Source organism: Balearica regulorum, chromosome Z (assembly GCF_011004875.1).
Source record: "Balearica regulorum gibbericeps isolate bBalReg1 chromosome Z, bBalReg1.pri, whole genome shotgun sequence".
Lineage (NCBI taxonomy): Eukaryota > Metazoa > Chordata > Aves > Gruiformes > Gruidae > Balearica > Balearica regulorum.
In genome coordinates, this window is record NC_046220.1 from 16,877,003 (window position 1) to 16,898,293 (window position 21,291).

Consider the following 21,291-nt stretch of genomic DNA (forward strand, 5'->3'; position numbering starts at 1 on the left):
AGCACTGGTTTACAAAGAGGCTGTTTATGAGCACTTGGGGAAGGAAGAAGAGCACAGAAGAACTGAACGTGGAAGAATTAGCTTGCTCAGAACAGTTTAATAAAAGTACACCCATGCACACAATGGTAAGGATGCCCAGCACTGGAGTCATAGCTTTTGCAGTGTATTTAAAAGATGGAAGGAGGAAGGACAACTGTCTTTAGATGGACAGAGCAAAACTAACAAGAAATCTAGCAAAGCCAGGGAGTAAACCAAAGCTTCAAAGCTGTTATGCAAGACAACAATAACAGTCTCTACTTTCCAAACAATGAATCAGTGGGACTTAAAGGGCATATCAGCACCAAAACAATTCAGGCCAAGTCAGACTAATTCTATCAAAACAAAGTTTTATTTTGCTCAAAACTAAGTAGGTTATTTCCTCCTGTCTTCCTGCTCTTCCATAACATGTGCCTAACATGACAGAAGCCAAAATACAAGTTTAATCTTACAGTATCTCTGCCCTTTGGGCACTTTTTCACTCACTTCTGAAGTTGTCCTCTGTCCTGCAAGCAGGCTACTTTGTTCAGCAGGACAGCCTTTGTGTTCGCTGAAGAGATCCATTGATAATTAGAAGACAATAGCTTTAAGGAAATGCCCGCAGACTAAGTAGCCATAGATTGGAGAAAAGTACTTCTTTTTATTTTAAATCTCAATGTTTTTAAATTACTATATAAAACACACCGTTATCAGACTGCTTATGCAGACAGGACCATTCAAGCTGATAGAGGAGTTGTTATTTTCATGAGTAACTTAAAAGCAACACTCTCTTTTCACTGGAAGTTTGTGCAACTTAACTTTTCCATTTGTTACACAGCTTTGAGCTCCTTTTCTATTGTAGCAGCTTGCCAACACAGACACATTTAGCTTTTTTGTTTAGGACCATGACCACAGGCCAGCCTGAATACTGTGACTATTCACTGAAAGGAATGCTGGATGCAGTACATGGATCTTGCCAGCTTATTTCCCAATTCATCAGAAACATGCAAAGACCTGTATGCAATATTGGTGTGCTCTCTCAGACAAAAACACAACCTTGTTTAAGTTTAGAAGCCTGTTGTGCAATGCTTGCTAAATGTCACCAGGAAAGCTGTCACTAGAGGCTTTGGCCTTCCCAGAACATTTCAAACAGCAAGACAGGAATGGAAAAAAATCTGAAAAAAAAAATAAAAATCTGAAAGCTTTAAGAAGTCAGGCGTTAAAAACACCCTCCTCTCTCACTGCAGTGAGAAACCTTTGGCCTTTCCGTGTCTTACAGTTCAATGAGACCAATTGTGGATCCTCTTCCTCTAAAAATCCAGAAGAAATTAGAAATTTCCAATGTTTACTGAGCTTCCCTACAGATCACTTGTACTTGCCAGGTTCTTTCCTCTCTCCAGGACTCTCCAGTCTTACCTGTCTCTGCTTTAAATGGAGTATCAGAATATACCCTATCTGATAAAAATGCAGTTTACCCACACACAATGTGGACTGCATTGTACTTTATACTTCCAGAATTGTCTACATAAGACCAAGCTCTATTTATACGTATAAATACCAAAAATAAATGCTTTTGTAATATCTGAGCTCTGTGATTTCAAGGTAGCACATTTGAATCCCAATTAATTTGTACTTCAGACATGCTGTTAGGAAATAACATAGCAACAAGTCAAGTGAAAACAAGACAAGCTCCTGAATAACAAAACAGTCAAATTAATTCAATTATATACTTGAACTGTCAATAATAAAAGCACCAGTTTGGTTATAGTAGGTTTGCTTGAATGGTGGTAGCCTTACAAAGCCCCTAGGCTACCATGAGGAACTCTAACTCTCTCATCAGTAAGGCTGTAAACATTCTGAAGTCTTAACAACAAACTCTATCTTGTTTTTCCATCTTCCCTGGTACAGTGAGACCAGTACTGACAAATGAACTAACAGAACTTCACCTGTCAGAAAAGCATCCTCCCCATCCGCCCATCTCCTGACTTCACCCAGAGTGGGTTTCTTAAATTCTGCTAAGCAGGCGAAGCTAGAGCACCTTCGGCTGGAGAGACAGAGGCACCTACGCTGGTGTGCTTCGCACTCCAAGGAGCCAATAACAACTGCAGCAGCAAGCTATACAACAGTAGCAAAAATAGCCAGCTCCATTTGGACAAGAGGCTTTTCTACATCAAAATCATAGCCAGCAGAAAATCTAGACACCCTACCAGCTGTACCTATACAAAGAAGAGTGGTCCACCCTCTCCACTTAACATGCTGCAGTTCACTCTTCTTCTATGCTGTACAAGAAGGATATGGCCTGGCTGAGTATAGGCTTCAATTGTCTGGATGGTCACATCCAGAGGGTAGTGGTCAACAGCTCAATGTCTGGATGGAGATCAGTGATGAGTGGTGTCCATCAGGGGTCCGTACCAGGACCACTGCTGTTTAATATCATCACCAATGACAGACAGTGGGATTGAGTGCACCCTTAGCAAGCTGGCAGATGACACCAAGCTGAGGGACAGGATGCCAGCCAGAGGGACCTGGACAGACTCAAGAAGTGGGCTCATGTGAACCTCATGAGGTTCAACAAGGCCAAGTGCAAGGTCTTGCACATGGGTTGTGGCAACCCCTGGTATCAATACAGGCTGGGGGATGAAGGGATTGAGAGCAGCCCTGAGGAGAAGGACTTGTGGGTACTGGTGGATGAAAAGCTGGACACGAGCCAGCAATGTGTGCTCACAGCCAAGAAAATCGACCAAATGCAATTTGCTCACCCCTGGACCCAACATCCAGCCTGTCCCCAAGCAGCAACTCCTCCTCCTCCTGGTGTCATATAGTATGGAATACTCCTCTGGCTAGTTTGGGTCAGCTGTCTGGGCTGTGTCCCCTCCCAGCTTCTTGTGAAAATTAACTCTACCCCAGCCAAAACCCAGGACATTATCCACCCTTTACTCTATACCATCTATGTCATGCCCAGATTCTACACTAGATCACCACCACTCCTCCCGTCTTGGATATATAGAGAGGGAGACAGAGAGATACACACATACACACAGATATCACTATCTTTGTCTGGGCCATCCCTCTAAAATGTCTGTTGAGTTCCTTTAGTCCATGACTTCAGGTCTGTCTGTCATAACAGTCCTCCAGGGCAGGGGAGACTGTGTGGTGTTGGATTATTGCATGCTGCATCCAGAGCTTGTAGCTGATTATCTGGTGTGGTCCATGCTCATGGCCTGTATGTTGAAGATGTCAATCTTGAGGAAGTTGCTGGGTGCTCGTTGCTGAAGCCAGTTCTGGTTTAATCACCTCTGAACTTTGCTTGGTTTCATCAAAGTTCATTCTTCACTAATTTGAGTGATTCTTACTGTAATACCATTGATACATCCTATAGCAATTGTAGCAATGATAACATACAACACAGTTATTTAGCAATTAACATCACAGAATTTAATTTATAGGCTATTCTCACCCAAAATCAGATCCCCTTGAGGTACACATCAGAATTCCCCATCCTTCTGCATGACCCTCCAAGTGCACCCAAGTCCCTGAGCATAAGCAATCCCACAGATGGCTTGGCTTTGCCCAAGGCAGGAGTCACCCAGATTGTCCTCCCTAACACATTCCTTATGTGTGCTGCAGGGACTTCATGCCCTTCTACAGTATGTAAAAGTTTCCATTGGGAGGGTCAGCTCAATTGGTAGACCCCCTAGTGTTACCTAACCTGCACCAGCAGTCAGGGTGCCAGGAGCTGCGCTTCAGTACCAACCACCCCCAAAGCAGCTCAAAGCCCTCCATATGCTGCCACTCTCTTTGTCAGTTGGAGTGTAACAGGCCTCAGATACTTTGCATCCCTGACTCCAAAACCCCAGGGGTCGACCTCGAGTCTCCCCTGGTCCTTTCTGCCAGATATTCCAGGTAGGGCCGTTCTCCCCGGCTGCGGTGTACAGCACATTTTTTACATCTGGTCCTGCCCGGACTGGTCCAAGGGCTACTACATGAACTATTTCTTGTTTAATTTGTTCAAAAGCTTGTGGTTGCTCAGGGCTCCATTAGAAATCGTTCTTCTTGCAGGTCACCTGATAGAGGGGGCTTACAACCGAACTGTAATTTGGAGTATGAATCCCCCAAAATCCCACAACACCTGAGAAAGCTTGTGTTTCCTTTTTGCTAGTGAATGGAGACTTAGCTGCTATTTTGCTGATCACATCCACTGGGGTATGACAGTGTACATCTTGCCATTTTGTTCCTAAAACCTGCATCTCCTATGCAAGTCCCTTGAACTTACTTTGGTTTATGGTAAAACTGGCTTTCAGAAGGATTTGGGCTATTTTTTTCCCTTTCTCAGAAACTTCTTCTGCAGTGTTGCCCCACGCGATGATGTCATCAACATATCACAGGTGCTCTGGGGCTTCACCTTGTTCCAGTGCAGTCTGGATCAGCCCATGGCAAATGGTGGGGCTGTGTTTCCACTCCCAGGGCAGCTGGTCCCAGGTGTACTGGACACCCCTCCAAGTGAAGGCAAACTCTGGCCTGCACTCCGCTGCCAAGGGGATCGAGAAAATGCTTTAGTGATACCAGTTGTGGCGTACCACTTGGCTGCCTTTGACTCCGGTTCATAGTGAAGTCCCAGCACATCCGGCATGGGAGCACTCATGGGCGGTGTGACTTCATTCAGGCCACAACAGTCTACCGTCAGCCTCCACTCTCCATTAGACTTTGGCACAGGCCATGTGGGACTGTTAAAGGGTGAGTGGGTTCTGCTGATCACTCCCTGACTCTCCAGTTGATGAATCAACTTATGGATGGCAATCAGGGAGTCTCGGTTGGTGCGATGTTGCCACCAGTGCATCGTTGTGGTAGTGATTGACATCTGTTGTTCTTCAACCCTCGACAACCCCACAACAGAAGGGTGCTCCAAGAAACCAGGCAAGGTAGACAACTGTTTTAATTTCCTCTGTTCTCCACGGCAGCTATGCCAAAAGCCCACTGGCAGCCTTTTGGGTCCCTGAAACACCCTCTCTGGCGTCAGTTTATGCCAAGGATGCACAGAGTCCCTGGGCCAGTCACAATGGGGTGCTTCTGCCACTCATTCCCAGTTAGACTCACTTCAGCCTCCAGTACAGTCAGCTGTTGGGATCCCCCTGTCACTCCAGAAATACAGATGGGTTCTGCCCCTTCATGGCTTGATGGCATTAGGGTGCACTGTGCACCGATGTCCTGTAGAGCCTTACACTCCTGGGGGTCTGATGTGCCAGGTGTGCTGGTTTTGGCTGGGAAAGACTTAATTTTCTTCATAGTAGCTGGTATGAGGCTACATTTTGCATTTCTGCTGACAACAGCGTTGATAACACAGGGATGTTTTTGTTACTGCTGAGCAGTGCTCACACAGAGCCAAGGCCTTTTCTGCTTCTCACACCACCCCACCAGCAAGTGGGCTGGGGGTGCACAAGGAGTTAGCAGGGGACACAGCTGGGACAGCTGACCCCAACTGACCAAAGGGATATTCCATACCATATGATGTCCTGGTCAGCATATAAAGCTGGGGGAAGAAAGAGGGAGGGGAGGACACCTTTGGAGTGATTGCATTTGTCTTCCTAAGTCACTGTTATGCATGATGGAGCCCTGCTTTCCTGGAGATGGCTGAACACCTGCCTGCCCATGGGAAGCGGGGAATGAATTCCTGGTTTTGCTTCGCCTGTGTGCATGGCTTTTGCTTTACCTGTTACACTGTCTTTATCTCTACCCATAAGTTTTCTCACTTTCACTCTTCTGATTCTCTCCCCGATACCCCCATAGGGTGGAGAGAGTGAGCGGCTGCATGGTGCTTAGCTGTGAGCTGAGGCAGAACCATGACACCAGGCCACTGAATCCACACAGTCCAATAAACCCACTCATCCTTTTCGTCCACCTGGCTGGAGGCAGGGCCCCTCTAGTCCTGATCATATTTCTTACTCATTTCTTGTAAAAAGTTACTTCTCATGAAAATTAACTCTGTCCTAGCCAAAAACCAGGACACCAGGTAGACCGTATTGTGACCTTTCAATACGTCAAGGGGGCTTAGAAGACAGATGGGGACAAAATTTTTAGCAGGGCCTGTTGTGATAGGACAAGAGGTAATGGTTTTAAACTAAAAGAAGGTAGATTCTGTCCAGATATAAGGAAGGAATTTTTTTTACAATGAGGGTGGTGAAAAACACTGGCACAGTTTGCCCAGAGAAGTGGTAGACGCCCCACCCTGGAAACGCTCAAGGTCAGGCTGGACCAGGCTCTGAGCAACCCGATCTAGTTGAAGATGGTCCTGCTCATTGCATGGGGTTGGACTAGATGACCTTTAAAAGGTCCCTTCCAACCCAAACTGTTCTATGAAATTTTATCAGAATGGTGAGTTCTGCATAGACTTTACTTAATCCCTCTTGAAAGACACATAGATCAGAATTCCCACCTGTGAAATGCAGGTGGGCACAGAATTTCAAAGGCACATGATTTTAGCACAGAACAAGTCCCCAACATTAAAAGCTTTGTCTTCTTCAGACGGATGGAAAATGGCTAGTGCCAAACTCACATTCATATCCAGAAAGCACCAACACTTTCTCTTTTCTTGAGGATTAGGCCAAAGACAGAACAGTGCCCTGGGATGAGGCACTGGTTCACTGATGGAAAACCAGTAATCTCCAAGAGGACCACAACATCAGGAGAGAGGTCACCATCTCTTTTCTGACAGTTCCCCAAAAAAGACCTTCCAGAGGAAGAGGCATCCCACTTACAACATGGAGCTGCACAGGGAGCCTGGAGGGACACAGTTTTTGCCCTGTCCACTGAATTCACCTTTCCACTGCATGGTCCTAGCATGGTAACACACTACTGGGAAGCTGCACCCACCATGCAACAGCCACAGACCATTGGGATGGCCGCAACTCTCCTTCCAGTAAGAAGGAATCACAATATCCCCATCTTAGGGGACTAGCAATGGTGCTCAGTGATGCTGAAGACAGGGATCCTGAAAAGAAAGTCTCTGACCACAGAAATCTGTCTATCCAGAGGCAAACAATTAAGCACTGCAGTAGCTCTTTTGTATGGGCTAGAGGATGAAAGTTGCCCATACAAACCAGATGCCAGCCCATTTAACATAGTTGTAGCTTTTTGCCAGATCTTCCAGACTGCAGCCTTTACACAGCTAGAAAGGGTCAAGCCAGCTTGAAGTCTGACAGAAAAACCTCTGACCACCCTCACTGCACCTGCAGTGAAAGGTTATAGGTCCTAACACCCTTGAAAGGAGAAGAGAGATCTTCCAATGACACCCAACTCAAAATTTCAGCAAGATGCCATAGGGGTAAGAAGAATGTAGATACCACTACAGACAAGCCTCTTGAAGACCACTTAAATATCGGTCTTTTCCTCTGACTTTGTCTTAAGCTGGACCCGCTTTTGTCTTCTGCTGCAGATTGCCCATGCAATCAGCTGAACAACACATAAAAAACAGTGGCTAGGGTAGAGAGGCACCAGCTCTGCAGCATCTGTAAGTGAAATGGGACAGCAAGGGCAGAGAAACATGCAATGGTTAAAACCAGGAGAGTGACAAGGAAGACCCAGCTGGACCACAGAACCACCTACTGTAGGACACGCACACCAGTGTCAAGAATGCGAAAGACATGGCATTTAACTCCCTGCAGCTGTCGTCTGCAACAGCTTCTCCAATTCACTGCTTTCAGGATGATGCTTTCTTTACAAAGAGAAACTTTGTCAATTGTTTATCAGCATGCTCCAGCTGACTCACAGCTACTGGTCAAAACAAAGAGCTATATATTACAGTATTCAGAACAGAGTAACACAACAAAAAACACAAGGCAGTCTGATACAGCCCTCAATTTTAAGGAAAATCCACTAAAATAGTTTGACATTTACTGAAAGCATCCTTGTAACTAAAACTTCATCATTCTTAGGGAACGTACATAAATCCTGCAGGTTTCCAGCCCTCACGTACATGGCCTCCTGCATCATTACCACTGCTTGCCCAGTATTGCATATGTAACTTCACACACAATGTCAATGCCATACTACAATAACTAGTTTCCGAAAACACAGGTGGACAACACAGATGTCTCCTACAAAAATTGGTCCTGTTAACACTTCTGCAATTTTAGACATACTCAAGCCAAAATGCCTCCCCACTGAGGAAATAACAATAGCAAGTCTTCAGCTTTGAAAAAGAGCAGTTTGAGTTACCTTTAAATAAACAGAGCAGATCACAGCAGAATTTAATGCACCATAGGACTTCATAAGCCATGAAGGCATTTTGACAGAAAAATGTGAGGTTTACACAGTTGCCTGAAATCCCTCACAGTACTCAAAGATTTGGAGACATTCTCAACACTACAGCATTCAGAGCAGCCATAATATAGTCTTGGACCTATGGGGCATATCACCAGGGGCACACAATGTACACGGCACGTGCACACACCCCACACAGAGCCTCAATGAGTTTCCTAAGTGCCGGGGGGAGGGTGGAGGGAAACGACCCACAAATTCCCTCCAAAACACAGGTAAGGGTTTGAATGGACCAAGGAGAGAGAGGCAGCATTTTACATAAACTCAGCCTCCAATACTCAGTGATGTACCCAGTAAGCAGGAGAGTTGCAGCCCCTAGGATACGCACTTCATTTCACCTTGCCTCTTAAAAGCTGAGCATAGAACATAAAAATGTAATAAAAAATCCTGAGGAAACTAAAACTCAGTGCCAATCTTAGCTACAATAGCACCCACCTACCACCACAGCAGTTATAATTTTAAAAGAAACACTGAATACAATTAAAATGTATGCCAAATTACTAATATACATAACCCCAAGATAAGTGTTCTTCCTCTTTTAATTTTGGTAATCTCAGCATTATCTAGGGCATCTTAACACTTCCTATCACCACAAAACAAGTGAAGGAAAAAAAACCCAACAAAAATACCCTATTTGCCATAGCAACCTCTACCTCTCATTCATGCAGGGCTTCATTTCCAAGCTGCATCACAGACAGAAGTGTACAAAGCTACAGGATTTGAGTGAAAAACAGAGGTGGAAAGAAGAGAGAAAGAAAACCCCAAAAAACAAAGAACCAGGGTCCTCTGCAAGCTGGGTAACTACATCCAGTATTTTCTTCAATGTGGTTGCTATGAGGGTATTGACATGGTCAGGAAACTAATGATTCATACAGTGGTGAATCAGAGGAAAATAAAACACTCACAAGGCACTGTTTCCAGAAAGACTAGTAAACTGAAGGTGCTAATCTCTGAGTTACTTTTTTTTTTTCAAATCACCATTCCTATTTTCATTATGAATTTCAAGCATTTTAAAAAGATTTCTGTTAAGAAAGAGTGAGGATTTCAATTCCATCACTCAGGCTTGAGTCACTAATGAGACTCAGGACTATACTTATCCTGAATTTAAGGAACAGTCTCTTTCACATGAGTAAGATCATACATAATTCATAGAAGCTGAGCATTTACATCTATCTGGAGAGCAGAAGTCTGCAGTGTCAAGGTATGTACACCACTTACGAGCACATCAGAACTTCCAAGGTGCAAGAGCTCTGTTCACAAAACAGTAAAATTCAAAATCTACCACGAAGAAAGTATAAATCATTCCTAAGGAGGCACCAAATGATCTCAAGGTTTTCTTTATTTTGGTTTGTTGTTGTTTGGATTGTGGGGTTTTTTAATCAGACTATCATGGCAAGTTCTTGTAGCACTTGCTCTTAATTTATTATGTAACATAATCAGGTATTAATTTATACACATGAATTACCAACGCACGCTGAAAGGTTCTTAAGGCTTCCCGTGAGACCGTACTTAGAAAATAAAGTTACACTGAGCAGAAGTATAATATATCTCCATTATCTTTCCAGATTTGGGACAAGGAAGGGGAGGAGGATTTATTTTTTAAACAATATATTTGTTCCTCCTGAAGAAAAGGTGCTTGAATGAAAAATACAATAGCTTCAAGAAATCTCAAGGCACTTGCCAGACAGGAGCTATTCTGGAGCAACAAGAAGATAAGAGGAACAGAGTAAGAGAGGTCAAAACCAGAATAGAGACAATGATACTTAGCTGTTTGAAGGGTATTTTTAACATTACAGTATTTTTACCTCCTGCTTCAGCCAATTTCTGAAAGAGGATTCAGCTGGGGAGATCTGATAGTCTTAGGTGCTGTTGGGAATATGAAGCACTGGTTAACTTCTCTTCTTCACAAGAGAAACTACATGCATGCAAGTCAATGGCACAGAAACCAAAACAGGAATCTTTTCACTTGTTTTTAAGGTTATGTCTACTTTCACACCTCCTCATTTCGGGTCGCATGCTCGGTTTCTCATCATGCATCTTCTATTTGCAGAGTTAATCTCCCCAGCATCTGGACAGAGGGTTGGAGCAAACATAATTGCAAGCACCATTTTCCTCAGGTTTCAACACCTTCTAGGATAAAGAAATTGTGATTCCTTTTCAAAAGGCTGCCATTACCACCAATGACAACCCTGCAGCAGTGCGCGCAGACACACTGCTCATGTGCACACCTACCAGGCGCAGCTGTCCCGCTGTGGTACTATACCACCAGTATATCCAGCGGCATCTGTGGCCACCCAAAATTTGTGCAATAACTTGCAGAAGTGCCTGGAGACTTTTAAATTTTTCAAATATTTGTGAATATCCAAGAAGTTTGAAATCAGCTTTTCCAGTTCTCTGTATCAACACTGTTTTGAGAAGAGGTTTAATGTGAAAAAGCAGGCTTTTTCTAGATCATGCTACTCAGCCTACACCTTTGTTTCAAGTCTAAGGGCTTCTTTCTACAGCAGATACATTCCAGGATTACTAGTCCTAATCAGTTTCCTTATGCAAATTTGTGTGTGTGATGATTCACACTCACTCTGGCATCCTAACTAGAATCTGAAGAAAATCTTTCATCTCACAAAGGGCATTTTTATTCTGAAAGAGAGCATCCATGGTCTCAAACAGGACTAACCTTTCCACTTTATGTTCACATCCTTCCCTCATGCCCTCTTCATGTTTAGAAGAATCTTAGCAATTTCCTTCTGCCTTCTTTTGAAGCTCCCAACCACGCAACAATTTCAGCACTAAGGAAGTATTTTTGTTTGAAACACTTAAGGAACAGGTTAGTGGAGAACTCCTATGCTCACTGGTTAACAAGGTGTACCAGTTTTTATCTCCACATGCTGTAGAGAAAGTACTGCAGAAAAGGGACAGACTCATTTCCTGAATTACATCATAACAAACCAAAATGTGACACATTCTGCAGAGGAGAAAGAAATGCAATGAGGAACAGAGATTTTTTTTTTTTTTTTTTTTTTTTTGCTACATATTCTTATACTTAAACTGGAAGACCTATTTCCTAGCCACTGTAATCTGCCCTGCAGAACAACATACTACTACTCCTATTTTAACACCTGAAGTTCAAATCATTCAGTTTCTCCCAAGCGCATCTGTTTAGCAAAGTATTAGGAATGTCTCTAGCAGTCTTCTGTATGTAAAACCTCCAGGTTTTACATACAGAAGACTGCTACAGACAAATAGAATAAATTGTGGTCAAACAAGGTAATTTTTATTCTCACTTTTAGTTGCTTTAGATCTTAAATGACATTATTTTTACATAGCAAGTGGCACAGCATTTATATCATACAGGGGGTATTTCAAAAGAAGCCAAGCACGTGAGCAGTATCAGCATATTACATTCATAATCGGAAACATTCTTCCATGTAAATCACTCATACTCAGTTTTAAACAGAGAAAAAGCAACAAACATATATAAAAATACAAATACATGTATTCTTCCCATGTAAATATATGTGAATATATATGTATGAATATATACACACACACATGTTCTTCCAGAGCCAAGCGAATAAAAATATTTAAATAAAAAACCAGGAAGTGAAATTAGGGGTTGACTGTACACTAGTGAATAACAAACTTTCACAAGTGAGACAACAGTAGGCAGCAATATGGTTTAAAAAGAAGAATACTGTGGTAGCACATTTAGAAAAAAAAAGTAGTACATTTCCACTTGGTTCCTTATCACATTGTGATATACAAATCTTAGTTTCTGCTCTTTGCTGGCAAGTGTTTCCAACAGCCTTCTCTCAAAACTGAAAGGTGCTATTAAATTAAAAGGCAGGTGTAGGTGGGAGAACAGGAGGTGATCAGCACATACTATAAAATAATTTAGAAAGGCCTATATGCTATACATACATCCTGTTCTTTCCCCACTGAAGCCAAGGCAAATTAAATACATGAATATAACTTAGTCACCTGTCTTCAATAGGTGTTGCAAAAGCAGTTTCACCAAGGGGATTTTCTGGAGCCAGGATGGTCCTGATGAGCAACAAGCAGCCCAGGAGGAAGACAGTTTGAGCTAGTAAAATGCAATGTTAGAAACAACTGGAAGAAACTAGAGACATAATGAAAAAGCAAAGGTCATCTGGGGACAGTCAAATTCAAAAAGAATTCAAAGCTGCCAACTGACAAAAGAGCTCCACAAGCAGGAAGAAAACCAGGTTTCCATGGGATAGTAAGCAGAAAAGGAACATTATGGATGAGCTGAAAAGAGTACATAATCAAAGAGGGGAAAACAGACAAGCAACAGGGACCCTGTCCAGAGGGAACCCCCTGGAAACAATGCAGCAAAATTCCTTATCCCTGGACTCGGAATTCAGAGCAAGGCAGGGGGGAGTGGAATCCACAGAATCATCTGTTACAAACTGCCAAAAGGAGAATGAAAACTAAAAACCTTGCACATCATCCTCCATAGCACTATAGGCAGGAGACCCTACCTCAAGATCAGCATCTACTCTTGGGTAATAAATGCCCATTGTACCTAGCACATCCCTTATTATGAAGCAATTGTCAATGCAAAGTGATTACTTAATGGGTTTTTTCACATGGAAAACCTTAGGATACTGTCTAACAGTATCAGGCATTTTATTGAAATAAAAGTAACATCACTACTTAAAAAAATTGCTGATGACTAAAAGTGAAGGACAGAGATGTGCGTTGCTGGGTAAGATGTGTTATATCCTATTTTAATATAAACTTCCACATCTATAAAGAAGGAATGCACACCACCTCTAGAGAAAGGGGACGTGTTACTAAAATGTACTGGTTTCCAAAGAGAAAACAAACCTGAGTTAGGGGGAAACACTCAGCTAATACTTGCAAACATTACAGAAAATAGGAACAGGCAAATGCTTCTGCACCCATGAAGCACTGAGGTCACTTCTGATTGAAATTCTACTCAAGTTTTAAAGAAAACACTGTTAAATGGCTCAGTACAGTGCTTAGAAAGTGTTTTATGGTAAAAGCCTTAGAGTTCAATGTCCTTTGTTTATCAGAAAGAAATAACTAGTTAGGCATTTATCTCCCACACAACTGCAATAGAGAATAAAAGGCTTTTTAGACCCTTAGCATAGCACTGCAAGAACTACAGTCCACAGGAAACTTACCAGAGGAAGACTGAAAAAAAATTTTTGTGATATGGAAAGAACCAGGGGGTATTAGACTACAAGATGGCTGAGGAACATGTGAACTTATTAAATCTAAGCAATATTAGATGAAAGATCATCTAGAAAGGAAACCTGGAGAGAGCAAGCCGCAGCCACTCCAGACCATGATGGATTGATGAGCACCTTCTTTATTGCTTTTGTCATTTATCACTGAGTCAGACTGAGGCAGAAACATAGATGAAATATGAAAGTGCTGTGCAAAGCCTGGTATTGGATTACTGGCTTTAGCACTTTCTGTGGTAAGTTATTTCCTACATAATTGAGTTTCTGAACTGAAATCTGGGATAACACTATGAACACAAAATACAGCTTCCAGCTACAAAAGCTGTGTGCGTCCTTACAAATCTCCCCCTCCTTTCCTCTGCATCTCTGATGGTTACAATGATGTTTTACTCCAAATAAATGTCAGAGGGAGACAGGGAAAAGAAACGTGTAAATTCCAGTACAAAATAGATTATCCTTTAAATCCAGACCAGCAAGTAAGTTGGAGGATTGACTGACACACTGAAAGATGCAACTGTTCTTCCCAACATGTGTTACAGCTTGACTAGAACTCAGCTAAGTTTCTGTGTCAGGGTTTCTTTTGGGGAGTCTTTTTTTGGTGTTTTTTTTATTTTTAACAGTCTGCGTGTTTGTTCCCAAGGCAGATTCAGTCACATGGCTCAATCTAAGTTTTAAATGCAGCAAAGTCAGATCCACTCAACATCTCAACCACAAACTCACATTGCCTCTCAACATCAAACATCTTACTGTTGCACAGAAAGGCCCTACCACTGACAAGGAACCTACTAAAGAATAAAGTGAGCAAGTCCTGAAAATTCAAACTGATCATGGGATAGAAGCACCATTTTACTGCAGTTTTACCTTCTTGCATCTTTTGTTTTTAGTTCAAAATGCACTAAAAGCAAGCCAAGCTTGTCAGAAGAAGGAAGAATTTGTTTTCCTTTTGAACTGCAAGCATTAAGACTTTCTGAGGAATCTCATATATCATTCACTTCCTTAAAAACTGAGCTGAACAGAGCCAGCAGGGTCAAGGATGTTCAGGTTGCCTGTCCCAAGAACAGAACCAACCAGAAAGGATGAAAGTCCAAGGAGATTGCTCCTCATTCCTTTATTCCCTGCTACTATTTCCATATCCGTACAGAGACTCCCTGTTGGTCTAACTTTCCGTTTTAAACTAACACAGACCTTCCCTATTTGACTCCAGTTACTTAGAACAGTCTTTAAATAGAGAAGACTCCATCCAAAAGATGTCCAGAATGTGCATCCCCAGACCCTGCAGAGATCCTCTCTGAACATCTCCAGGCTCTCCTACACCAAGGAGGCATAACGTGGCTTGTCCATGTCTGGGACATGCCTGTACCGATCACAACAGCTTTATGGCTGTCTAAGTCAGAGATTTATGGCATAGACATAACTCCAATTCAACATTTACATTTTATTCTGGAAAAGTTGCAGTGTTAGGAGGAACACTGATTTCTGCATCTTGCAATACGTTTGGAGGTTCTCCTTGGAATACAAAGCCTAAAAAACAAACAAACAGCCCCAAAATACAAAAACAGAAAATAAGGATGCTATTTCCCAAAGTATTATTTGACTTAGTGCCTTCATATCAAGACAAATACACTACCTGCTTAAATGACATTTCCGTAGTAGACAAAAAACATATCAAAAAGTCTCTGACAGCAGCTTCCAATAAATGCTCTAATGAAAGATATACATAGTGAGATATAACATAAAAATGGCTAAACAATTCCATTAAATTTGCTAACCAACTTGCTTATTACTTAAATCTGTTACATTTTACCTTCGGTTAAAATAAACAAAACTGAGTTCACATTAGAAAGATTTACAGTACTGTAAATATTTGTAGCCCCAAAATGTACAGATTCACAATTCTTCCTACTTTTTTTAAGTCTTTTATAGAAGAAAAACAAAAAAAAGCAGTGAGAAAAGAAATGTATTTATTGGTGGCTAAAACAAATACTAAACTCCAAACTAAAATACCATCCAGATATGTTTTCACATATGAAATTGGTTCCTCTGTGCACTACCAATGAGAAGTCAACTCTATTTCTTATACAGATTTCATATATTTACTATTTTTCATTTTTAAGGTGCACATACACATACACATAAACTCAGTCACTTACACTGCCCCTTCCTTACTAAGTCTGAGGAAATTTAAACTCACTCGAAACTGAAACAACGTGGCTTTGGAAAGCAAGAGCAATGTAAGACAGTAACTGTTCATGTTACTATCCAAACATCACTTGTTCTTTCACACACACACACTTATCAAAGGAATCCACGGCTACAAAGAGTGAAGTGGCAAGAAACATAAAGAGTCATTCACAAAGACCTTATGGAAAGCAAATTTGCAAGGGGAAAAAAAAAAAAAAAAAGAGAAAAAACCACCACAGCTGCAAGCCTGGTTGACTGAAATTACAATAAATGTGCACAAAAGCTTAATATAGTGACATCTTCAGACCCAACTGAGCACCTAATCCACGTAGGAAGTCTACTGCCTTGCCTGTAAAATTTCACTTATAAAAATATCTTGCCAATCTAGCAAGAGAGCTGCAATTCTACCCAGGAGTACCTCCTATCCTGTACAAAGTGCTGGCAACAGCACTACTGGCCCGGAACTGGAGAGGGGAGCAGTATTTTACTTTGAAAAAGAGAGATTAGATCCAGGACACTTTGTACCTTGTATGGAGAGCATTGAGCATCTCTTCTATGCGTTTTTCAGAGTCCACAAGAAAAGGGAAGGACCACTTATCTTGGCCTGCACTGCCAGAAATGTGTTAAGAATTCATTACGCTTTCTTGTGGTTTTGCTACACAGCCATGTAAGCCACGTGGGCATGTGCCAGTCTGCTGAGTAGTTGATAAGTTTACTGAAACACTCCACAGACCTGATCATTCACATGCAGAAAATGTCATTTTCTAAGGGTCAGAAGCACGATCACAATGCAAACTCAAACCTAGGTCATTTAGGTCACACAACTACTCAAAATAATGACAGGCAGGAGCTCCCTCAGCCCCTCCTTTAACTGATGGAGTCTTATCACCAGCATGCTCAGTTCCCTTCAAAGTTTGGAAGCTTTCTGTTTTGATCAAGACCAGCTTCAGGGAACGTCAACACAAACAGGATCAGGACACTGAACACTTTGAACCAACAGATTTGGAACAAAAACCATTGCAGATTCACCTAGAAAGAGGGCACTCAACAGCTCCATTTCAAAGCCAGTTTATCAAAAGCAGTCCAAACAAAGACACCATCAGTGCATCTGCAATTACACTTGCAATCCTAGTCTCAGTGGGGAGAAGAAAAAGGAGATAGCGATTAGCTACCAAGTTTTTCCAGTCTACTGCAAACATTTCCTTCACTAAAAGCGGAGCAGGTTTTTTTTTGTTTGTTGGTTTGTTTTTTTTAATTTTATTTTTACTCAGCCTGGCACTACTAGCAATCACTTTTATTGCATTCCAAATGATCAAACTCCATTAGTTAAAGCAAACGTGACAAGGAGGTAATTATTAAACAGAATTTACTTAAATCATTCAAGAAATCATATTAGCATTTATCAAATAACTTGGAAAAAACAAGCTGCCAAGCTATTCAAACAGGTACAAGGGTGTATGCATGGCTGTCAGAAGAAGCCACCATCAGCAAATTACCCATGACATAATTTTTAAGTTTGCTGTTTAGCAGTAAGTTGTTGGAAAATACAAACATGATACTGAGCATAGCTGGTTGAAAACAAACAAACAAAAAAATCAGTTCTTCACCCAAGAGACACTGATGTGCCAGCTGTCATTACAGGGTTCCCACACACACACTCTGAGCAGGGAATGTTACACCTAATGAAGACTAAGTATTTTTCTCTCTCTCATTACCCCTCACACACACGACTTGTTTGGGGTGGAGGTTTCAGATGTAGGTTTGAAAGAAGTATCTTAACAGCGCAGCTTGGAAATGCGTCATTAGCACACGGTCATTAGACAGTGGTGCTAATGATCTTTACCCAAAATTCAGCCTGAAAAGCCCGAGGGGAAAAAAAAATTCCAGACCACAAACTGTTAGCACAGTTTTTAAACTAAGAAAAGACCCTAAATTCAAGTTACAGCTACGCACTACCTTTATGTACGTAGCATGCGAATGGGAAAAAAAAAAAAAAGTGTGGCATTGGGGATAAAAGCCTTTCACATTTTCTTACCTGTTAACATACCAAAGCCGCCCAGCTGTTCAAGTAACAAAACTGGCACCTCAATGCCTGCTTTTGTGACTCCAATAACTTGCCTTTTCTTAAGACAGTGATATAAGAGATGAGCTTTGTGCATTTTCACAACTTACGAAATTTTCACTTGAGTTTGGGGCTTTTTAGCTGTTAGGGCAGACAGTGACTTTCTGCTGTGCAGAGAGAACAATGCATCTCTTAGCAAAGTTTTAAGCAAATATAAAACTGTTCTTGCAAGACTTTTTTTGCACCACACAGGAACATGACTTCCACCCAACTTAGTCGCACACTCTCTTCACCCGCCAAAACGACAAAAAGCAGGAGCTATTTCAAGCACTGTAGGGTACTTGCTCTACACCCACAGCCTTGTTTGATACCACCCAACAATGAAGCCCTTGTACAACCCAGCTCCTCCAGACGTGGTCTTGGAGATCCAACCCAAGCTGGCTGGGCTGCATATGCTCAAGTAGACATCAAGGTATTGTTTTGGGGTGGGAGGAGGTTGGTTTTTTTTAAAGCAGGACATGGAGAACCTCTCTTTTCCCTACAACACTGGTTTTACTGCATCAGAACGAGCCATCATTTTATTGCCCCCAGGAACTTAGCTGCTGGTGGAGGGCAAGAAGGAGATCTAGCAACTCCTTCTCCCCTCCCTGGCATCAGCCCAGGTTTAAAAGGTTCAAACTCCACACAGGTTGCAGCTCCTCCACACCATCAGACATTTCTGCAGATAAGAGCACCCCCAGGACAGCTCCACTGCAAGCCACCGACCACCCCAGTGGGCACTGGTGGTTCACAGCAGGTCCATCCTGGGATGGGCAGAGCTGGATCATGGCAAACACCTATGTAACCACATCAGAGCAGGAAGTGCCGCACCTCCAACTTTTTATTATTATTGCTAGAATTTATATTATTATTATCAGAACTTTTATTATTGGCATAATTTATTACCAGAATTATTGTTAGAATTCATCACTATTATTACTATAAATTTTATTATTACTATTGTTATTTTTTTAGCGGAATGTACTGCTTTTATCATTAGAACACTATTATTATTGTTAGTAGTAGTATTTTTAGAATTTTTTTCCTCCTGCCCCCGCCCGCCCCACCTCGCCCAGGACGTGGCGGTCGTTCCCAGCAGGTCCCGCACGACCGACACCCGCCCCGGCCAGCACGGCGGCGAGGCGCCCGGCCTGGCCCCTCTCTCTCCCCGGCCGGGTGCCCTACCTCCCGCCCGGCCGCCCACCGCCCTCCTCATCCCCTTACCCTCGCACTGGTAGCCGGCCAGCCCCCAGATGAAGTCGGTGCAGTAGTGGCAGAAGGTGGGCTTGGTAAGGGTCACCCTGCGGAAGCCGTGGCCCGGCAGGCTGCTCCCCCCGGCCGCCGCCACCACTACCGAGCGGCCCCGTCCGCCCAGCACCGGACTGGAAGCCGGGCTACCGCCGCGCAGCGAGCGCGTCCCGTCCGCCATGCCCGCTCCTTGCGGTGCGGCACCGGCCGCCGCTCGCCCTTTCTTCCGCCCGAGGAGGTGGTGGCGGCGGCGGGGGGGGGGGCGGGCGGGGGCGGTGCCCCGTCACGGCCTCGCCGGGCGGCGCCACGCTGCCACCTGGCGGCCGCGCGGGCCGCGCAGCCCGCTCTGAGGGAAGCCCGGAGCCGTCCCGCCGTCTCCGGTCAGGCCAGCGGCCCTCCCTCGGGGCCGCCGCCATTCTGCCCCTTTCCCCGCGTTTCTGGTGAGGTCTCGGCTTGACCTGAGGTGTCTTCGCTCCTGCTAGGTAAGAATTACGCACAGAGCGCGTAGTTCAGGTGAGCGCTGGAGAAGTAGGTGGCAGGGTGTTGGAAAAACGAGATCCTCTGCAGCGATGTAGGCGGTAAACAGGCATCAGAGATGGGCATGCTTCAGTGCGGCGTCGGTAGTGCCGGTGCGTTGCAATGAGTGACAAAGCCACAGGAAGAAACGTTGAGGCAGGGAAGAAAGACCTGCATGTGAGAAGGTCTCATCACAAACAGGCGGCAAGTTCAAACTGTGAAGCTTGAAAAGACCTCCAGTTTGTCACCATGACATTAAACTGGATAGTTTTGCTACCCCAGCCTCGTGCAATTTTGGAGGGCACAAAGCTCCATCTCAAGAAGTTTTCTGATGATGCACTGGGAGAAGATGGTTTGCCATAGCTTTTGCCTTCTACTCTCAACATCTCTGCCTTTTTGACAATAAAGTGTTCTGCCTAGCAGTCTCTCTCCACTATAACACAATTTTTTTGTCCTTTATGTTCGCTTCACCTTTGTGTTGCTACTTTTGAAAACACTTACACACTGGGATGCTTCCATGTTGCTAGTCTCCTCCTCGGTCCCTGAATTGCCTCTGTTTCTTTGACTGTTACTACATTAGGCAAAGTATCATGGCTGGAGTAGGTTGGGACAAGATAGCAGGCTATGCCTTTGGATTTTGTGTATATAGATGTATGCTGTCCCTATCTCCACTTGTCTAATTGGATCCTAGATCTCAGCTTCATATTAAGTGAGAATCTCCACTTAGCTGTCTAAAACAACCTCCAGACACCTTCATTAAGCCGTGACAGATAAGAAAAGAGTAGGTTAGATTTTCATCTCTGACATTGATTGATTTATTTTTTGGTAAAACCATCCTGTCACCTTGTAGACCAACACTGAAGTCCTTCGAAAATTTCTTAGCATCTTCTATTTTTTACTAATCTTACTTTACATCTCCCTTCCATGTTGTTAATATGAACATATTTATGATCAGAAGCAAGAAAGATTTGAGCAGTTCAAAGAGTAAAAATAACTTAGACACTAAAGAAAGCATGGCATGTCTTTTAATGGTTGGAGAGTGAGCAGTTAGATACAAAAGCTTTGAAATCTTTCTAATTGCTCCTACAAACATGATTTAGAAAACTTACCAAAGATACTATAGAGCTTTATGGAGTCCCAAATATGCAAGAGGATGAGGAAGAGGGAAGCAGTGTGAAACCCCTTCCCTTGAAGATATGTGCCTGCTGAATACAATGAATGAGCCAAAGCCCATAATGACAGGTCCCATCTTCCACAAACTCAGCCTGGCTTTGGTGTTTGTGAAGATCGTAGAGCAAGGCCTCTTGAATCACATTTCTGGACACATCAAGGAGAAGATGATGACTAGGAACAGCCAACATGGATTTGCCAAGGGTCAGTGGTTCCTGACCAACCTGATTACCTTCCATGACAAAATGGGTAGATCAGTTTAGGAGGGGAGACTAGTGGAACCTTGACTTCAGCAAGGTTTATGACATTGTTTCCCACAACACTCTTGTATCCAAGATGGAATATTGTGATCCAGCATGGGTGGATAACTAGATGAATAAAAAAATGGTTGGGTAGTTGTGCTCAGTGGGTTGCAGTTAATGGGTCATACTTGAACTCTGCCTGGAGGCCAGTAACGGGAGGAGTAGTGGAGGGGTCACTCCTGGGACCTGTTGTATTTAGCATCTTTAACAACAA

At 43.1% G+C, this 21,291-nt stretch overlaps 1 protein-coding gene across 3 annotated transcripts in view; it reads right to left on the minus strand.

Annotated features, from left to right (window-relative positions):
- DGKQ (diacylglycerol kinase theta) overlaps positions 1 to 19,328 on the minus strand; it is a 96,945-nt gene extending 77,617 nt beyond the window's left edge. For all 3 annotated transcript variants that reach the window (XM_075739366.1, XM_075739367.1, XM_075739368.1), the window contains exon 1: positions 19,066 to 19,328. In XM_075739366.1, the coding sequence (XP_075595481.1) occupies positions 19,066 to 19,270 (205 nt within the window). In that variant the 5' untranslated portion in view covers positions 19,271 to 19,328. The remainder of the gene's footprint in view (positions 1 to 19,065) is intronic.
- Between the last annotated feature and the right edge of the window lie 1,963 nt (positions 19,329 to 21,291).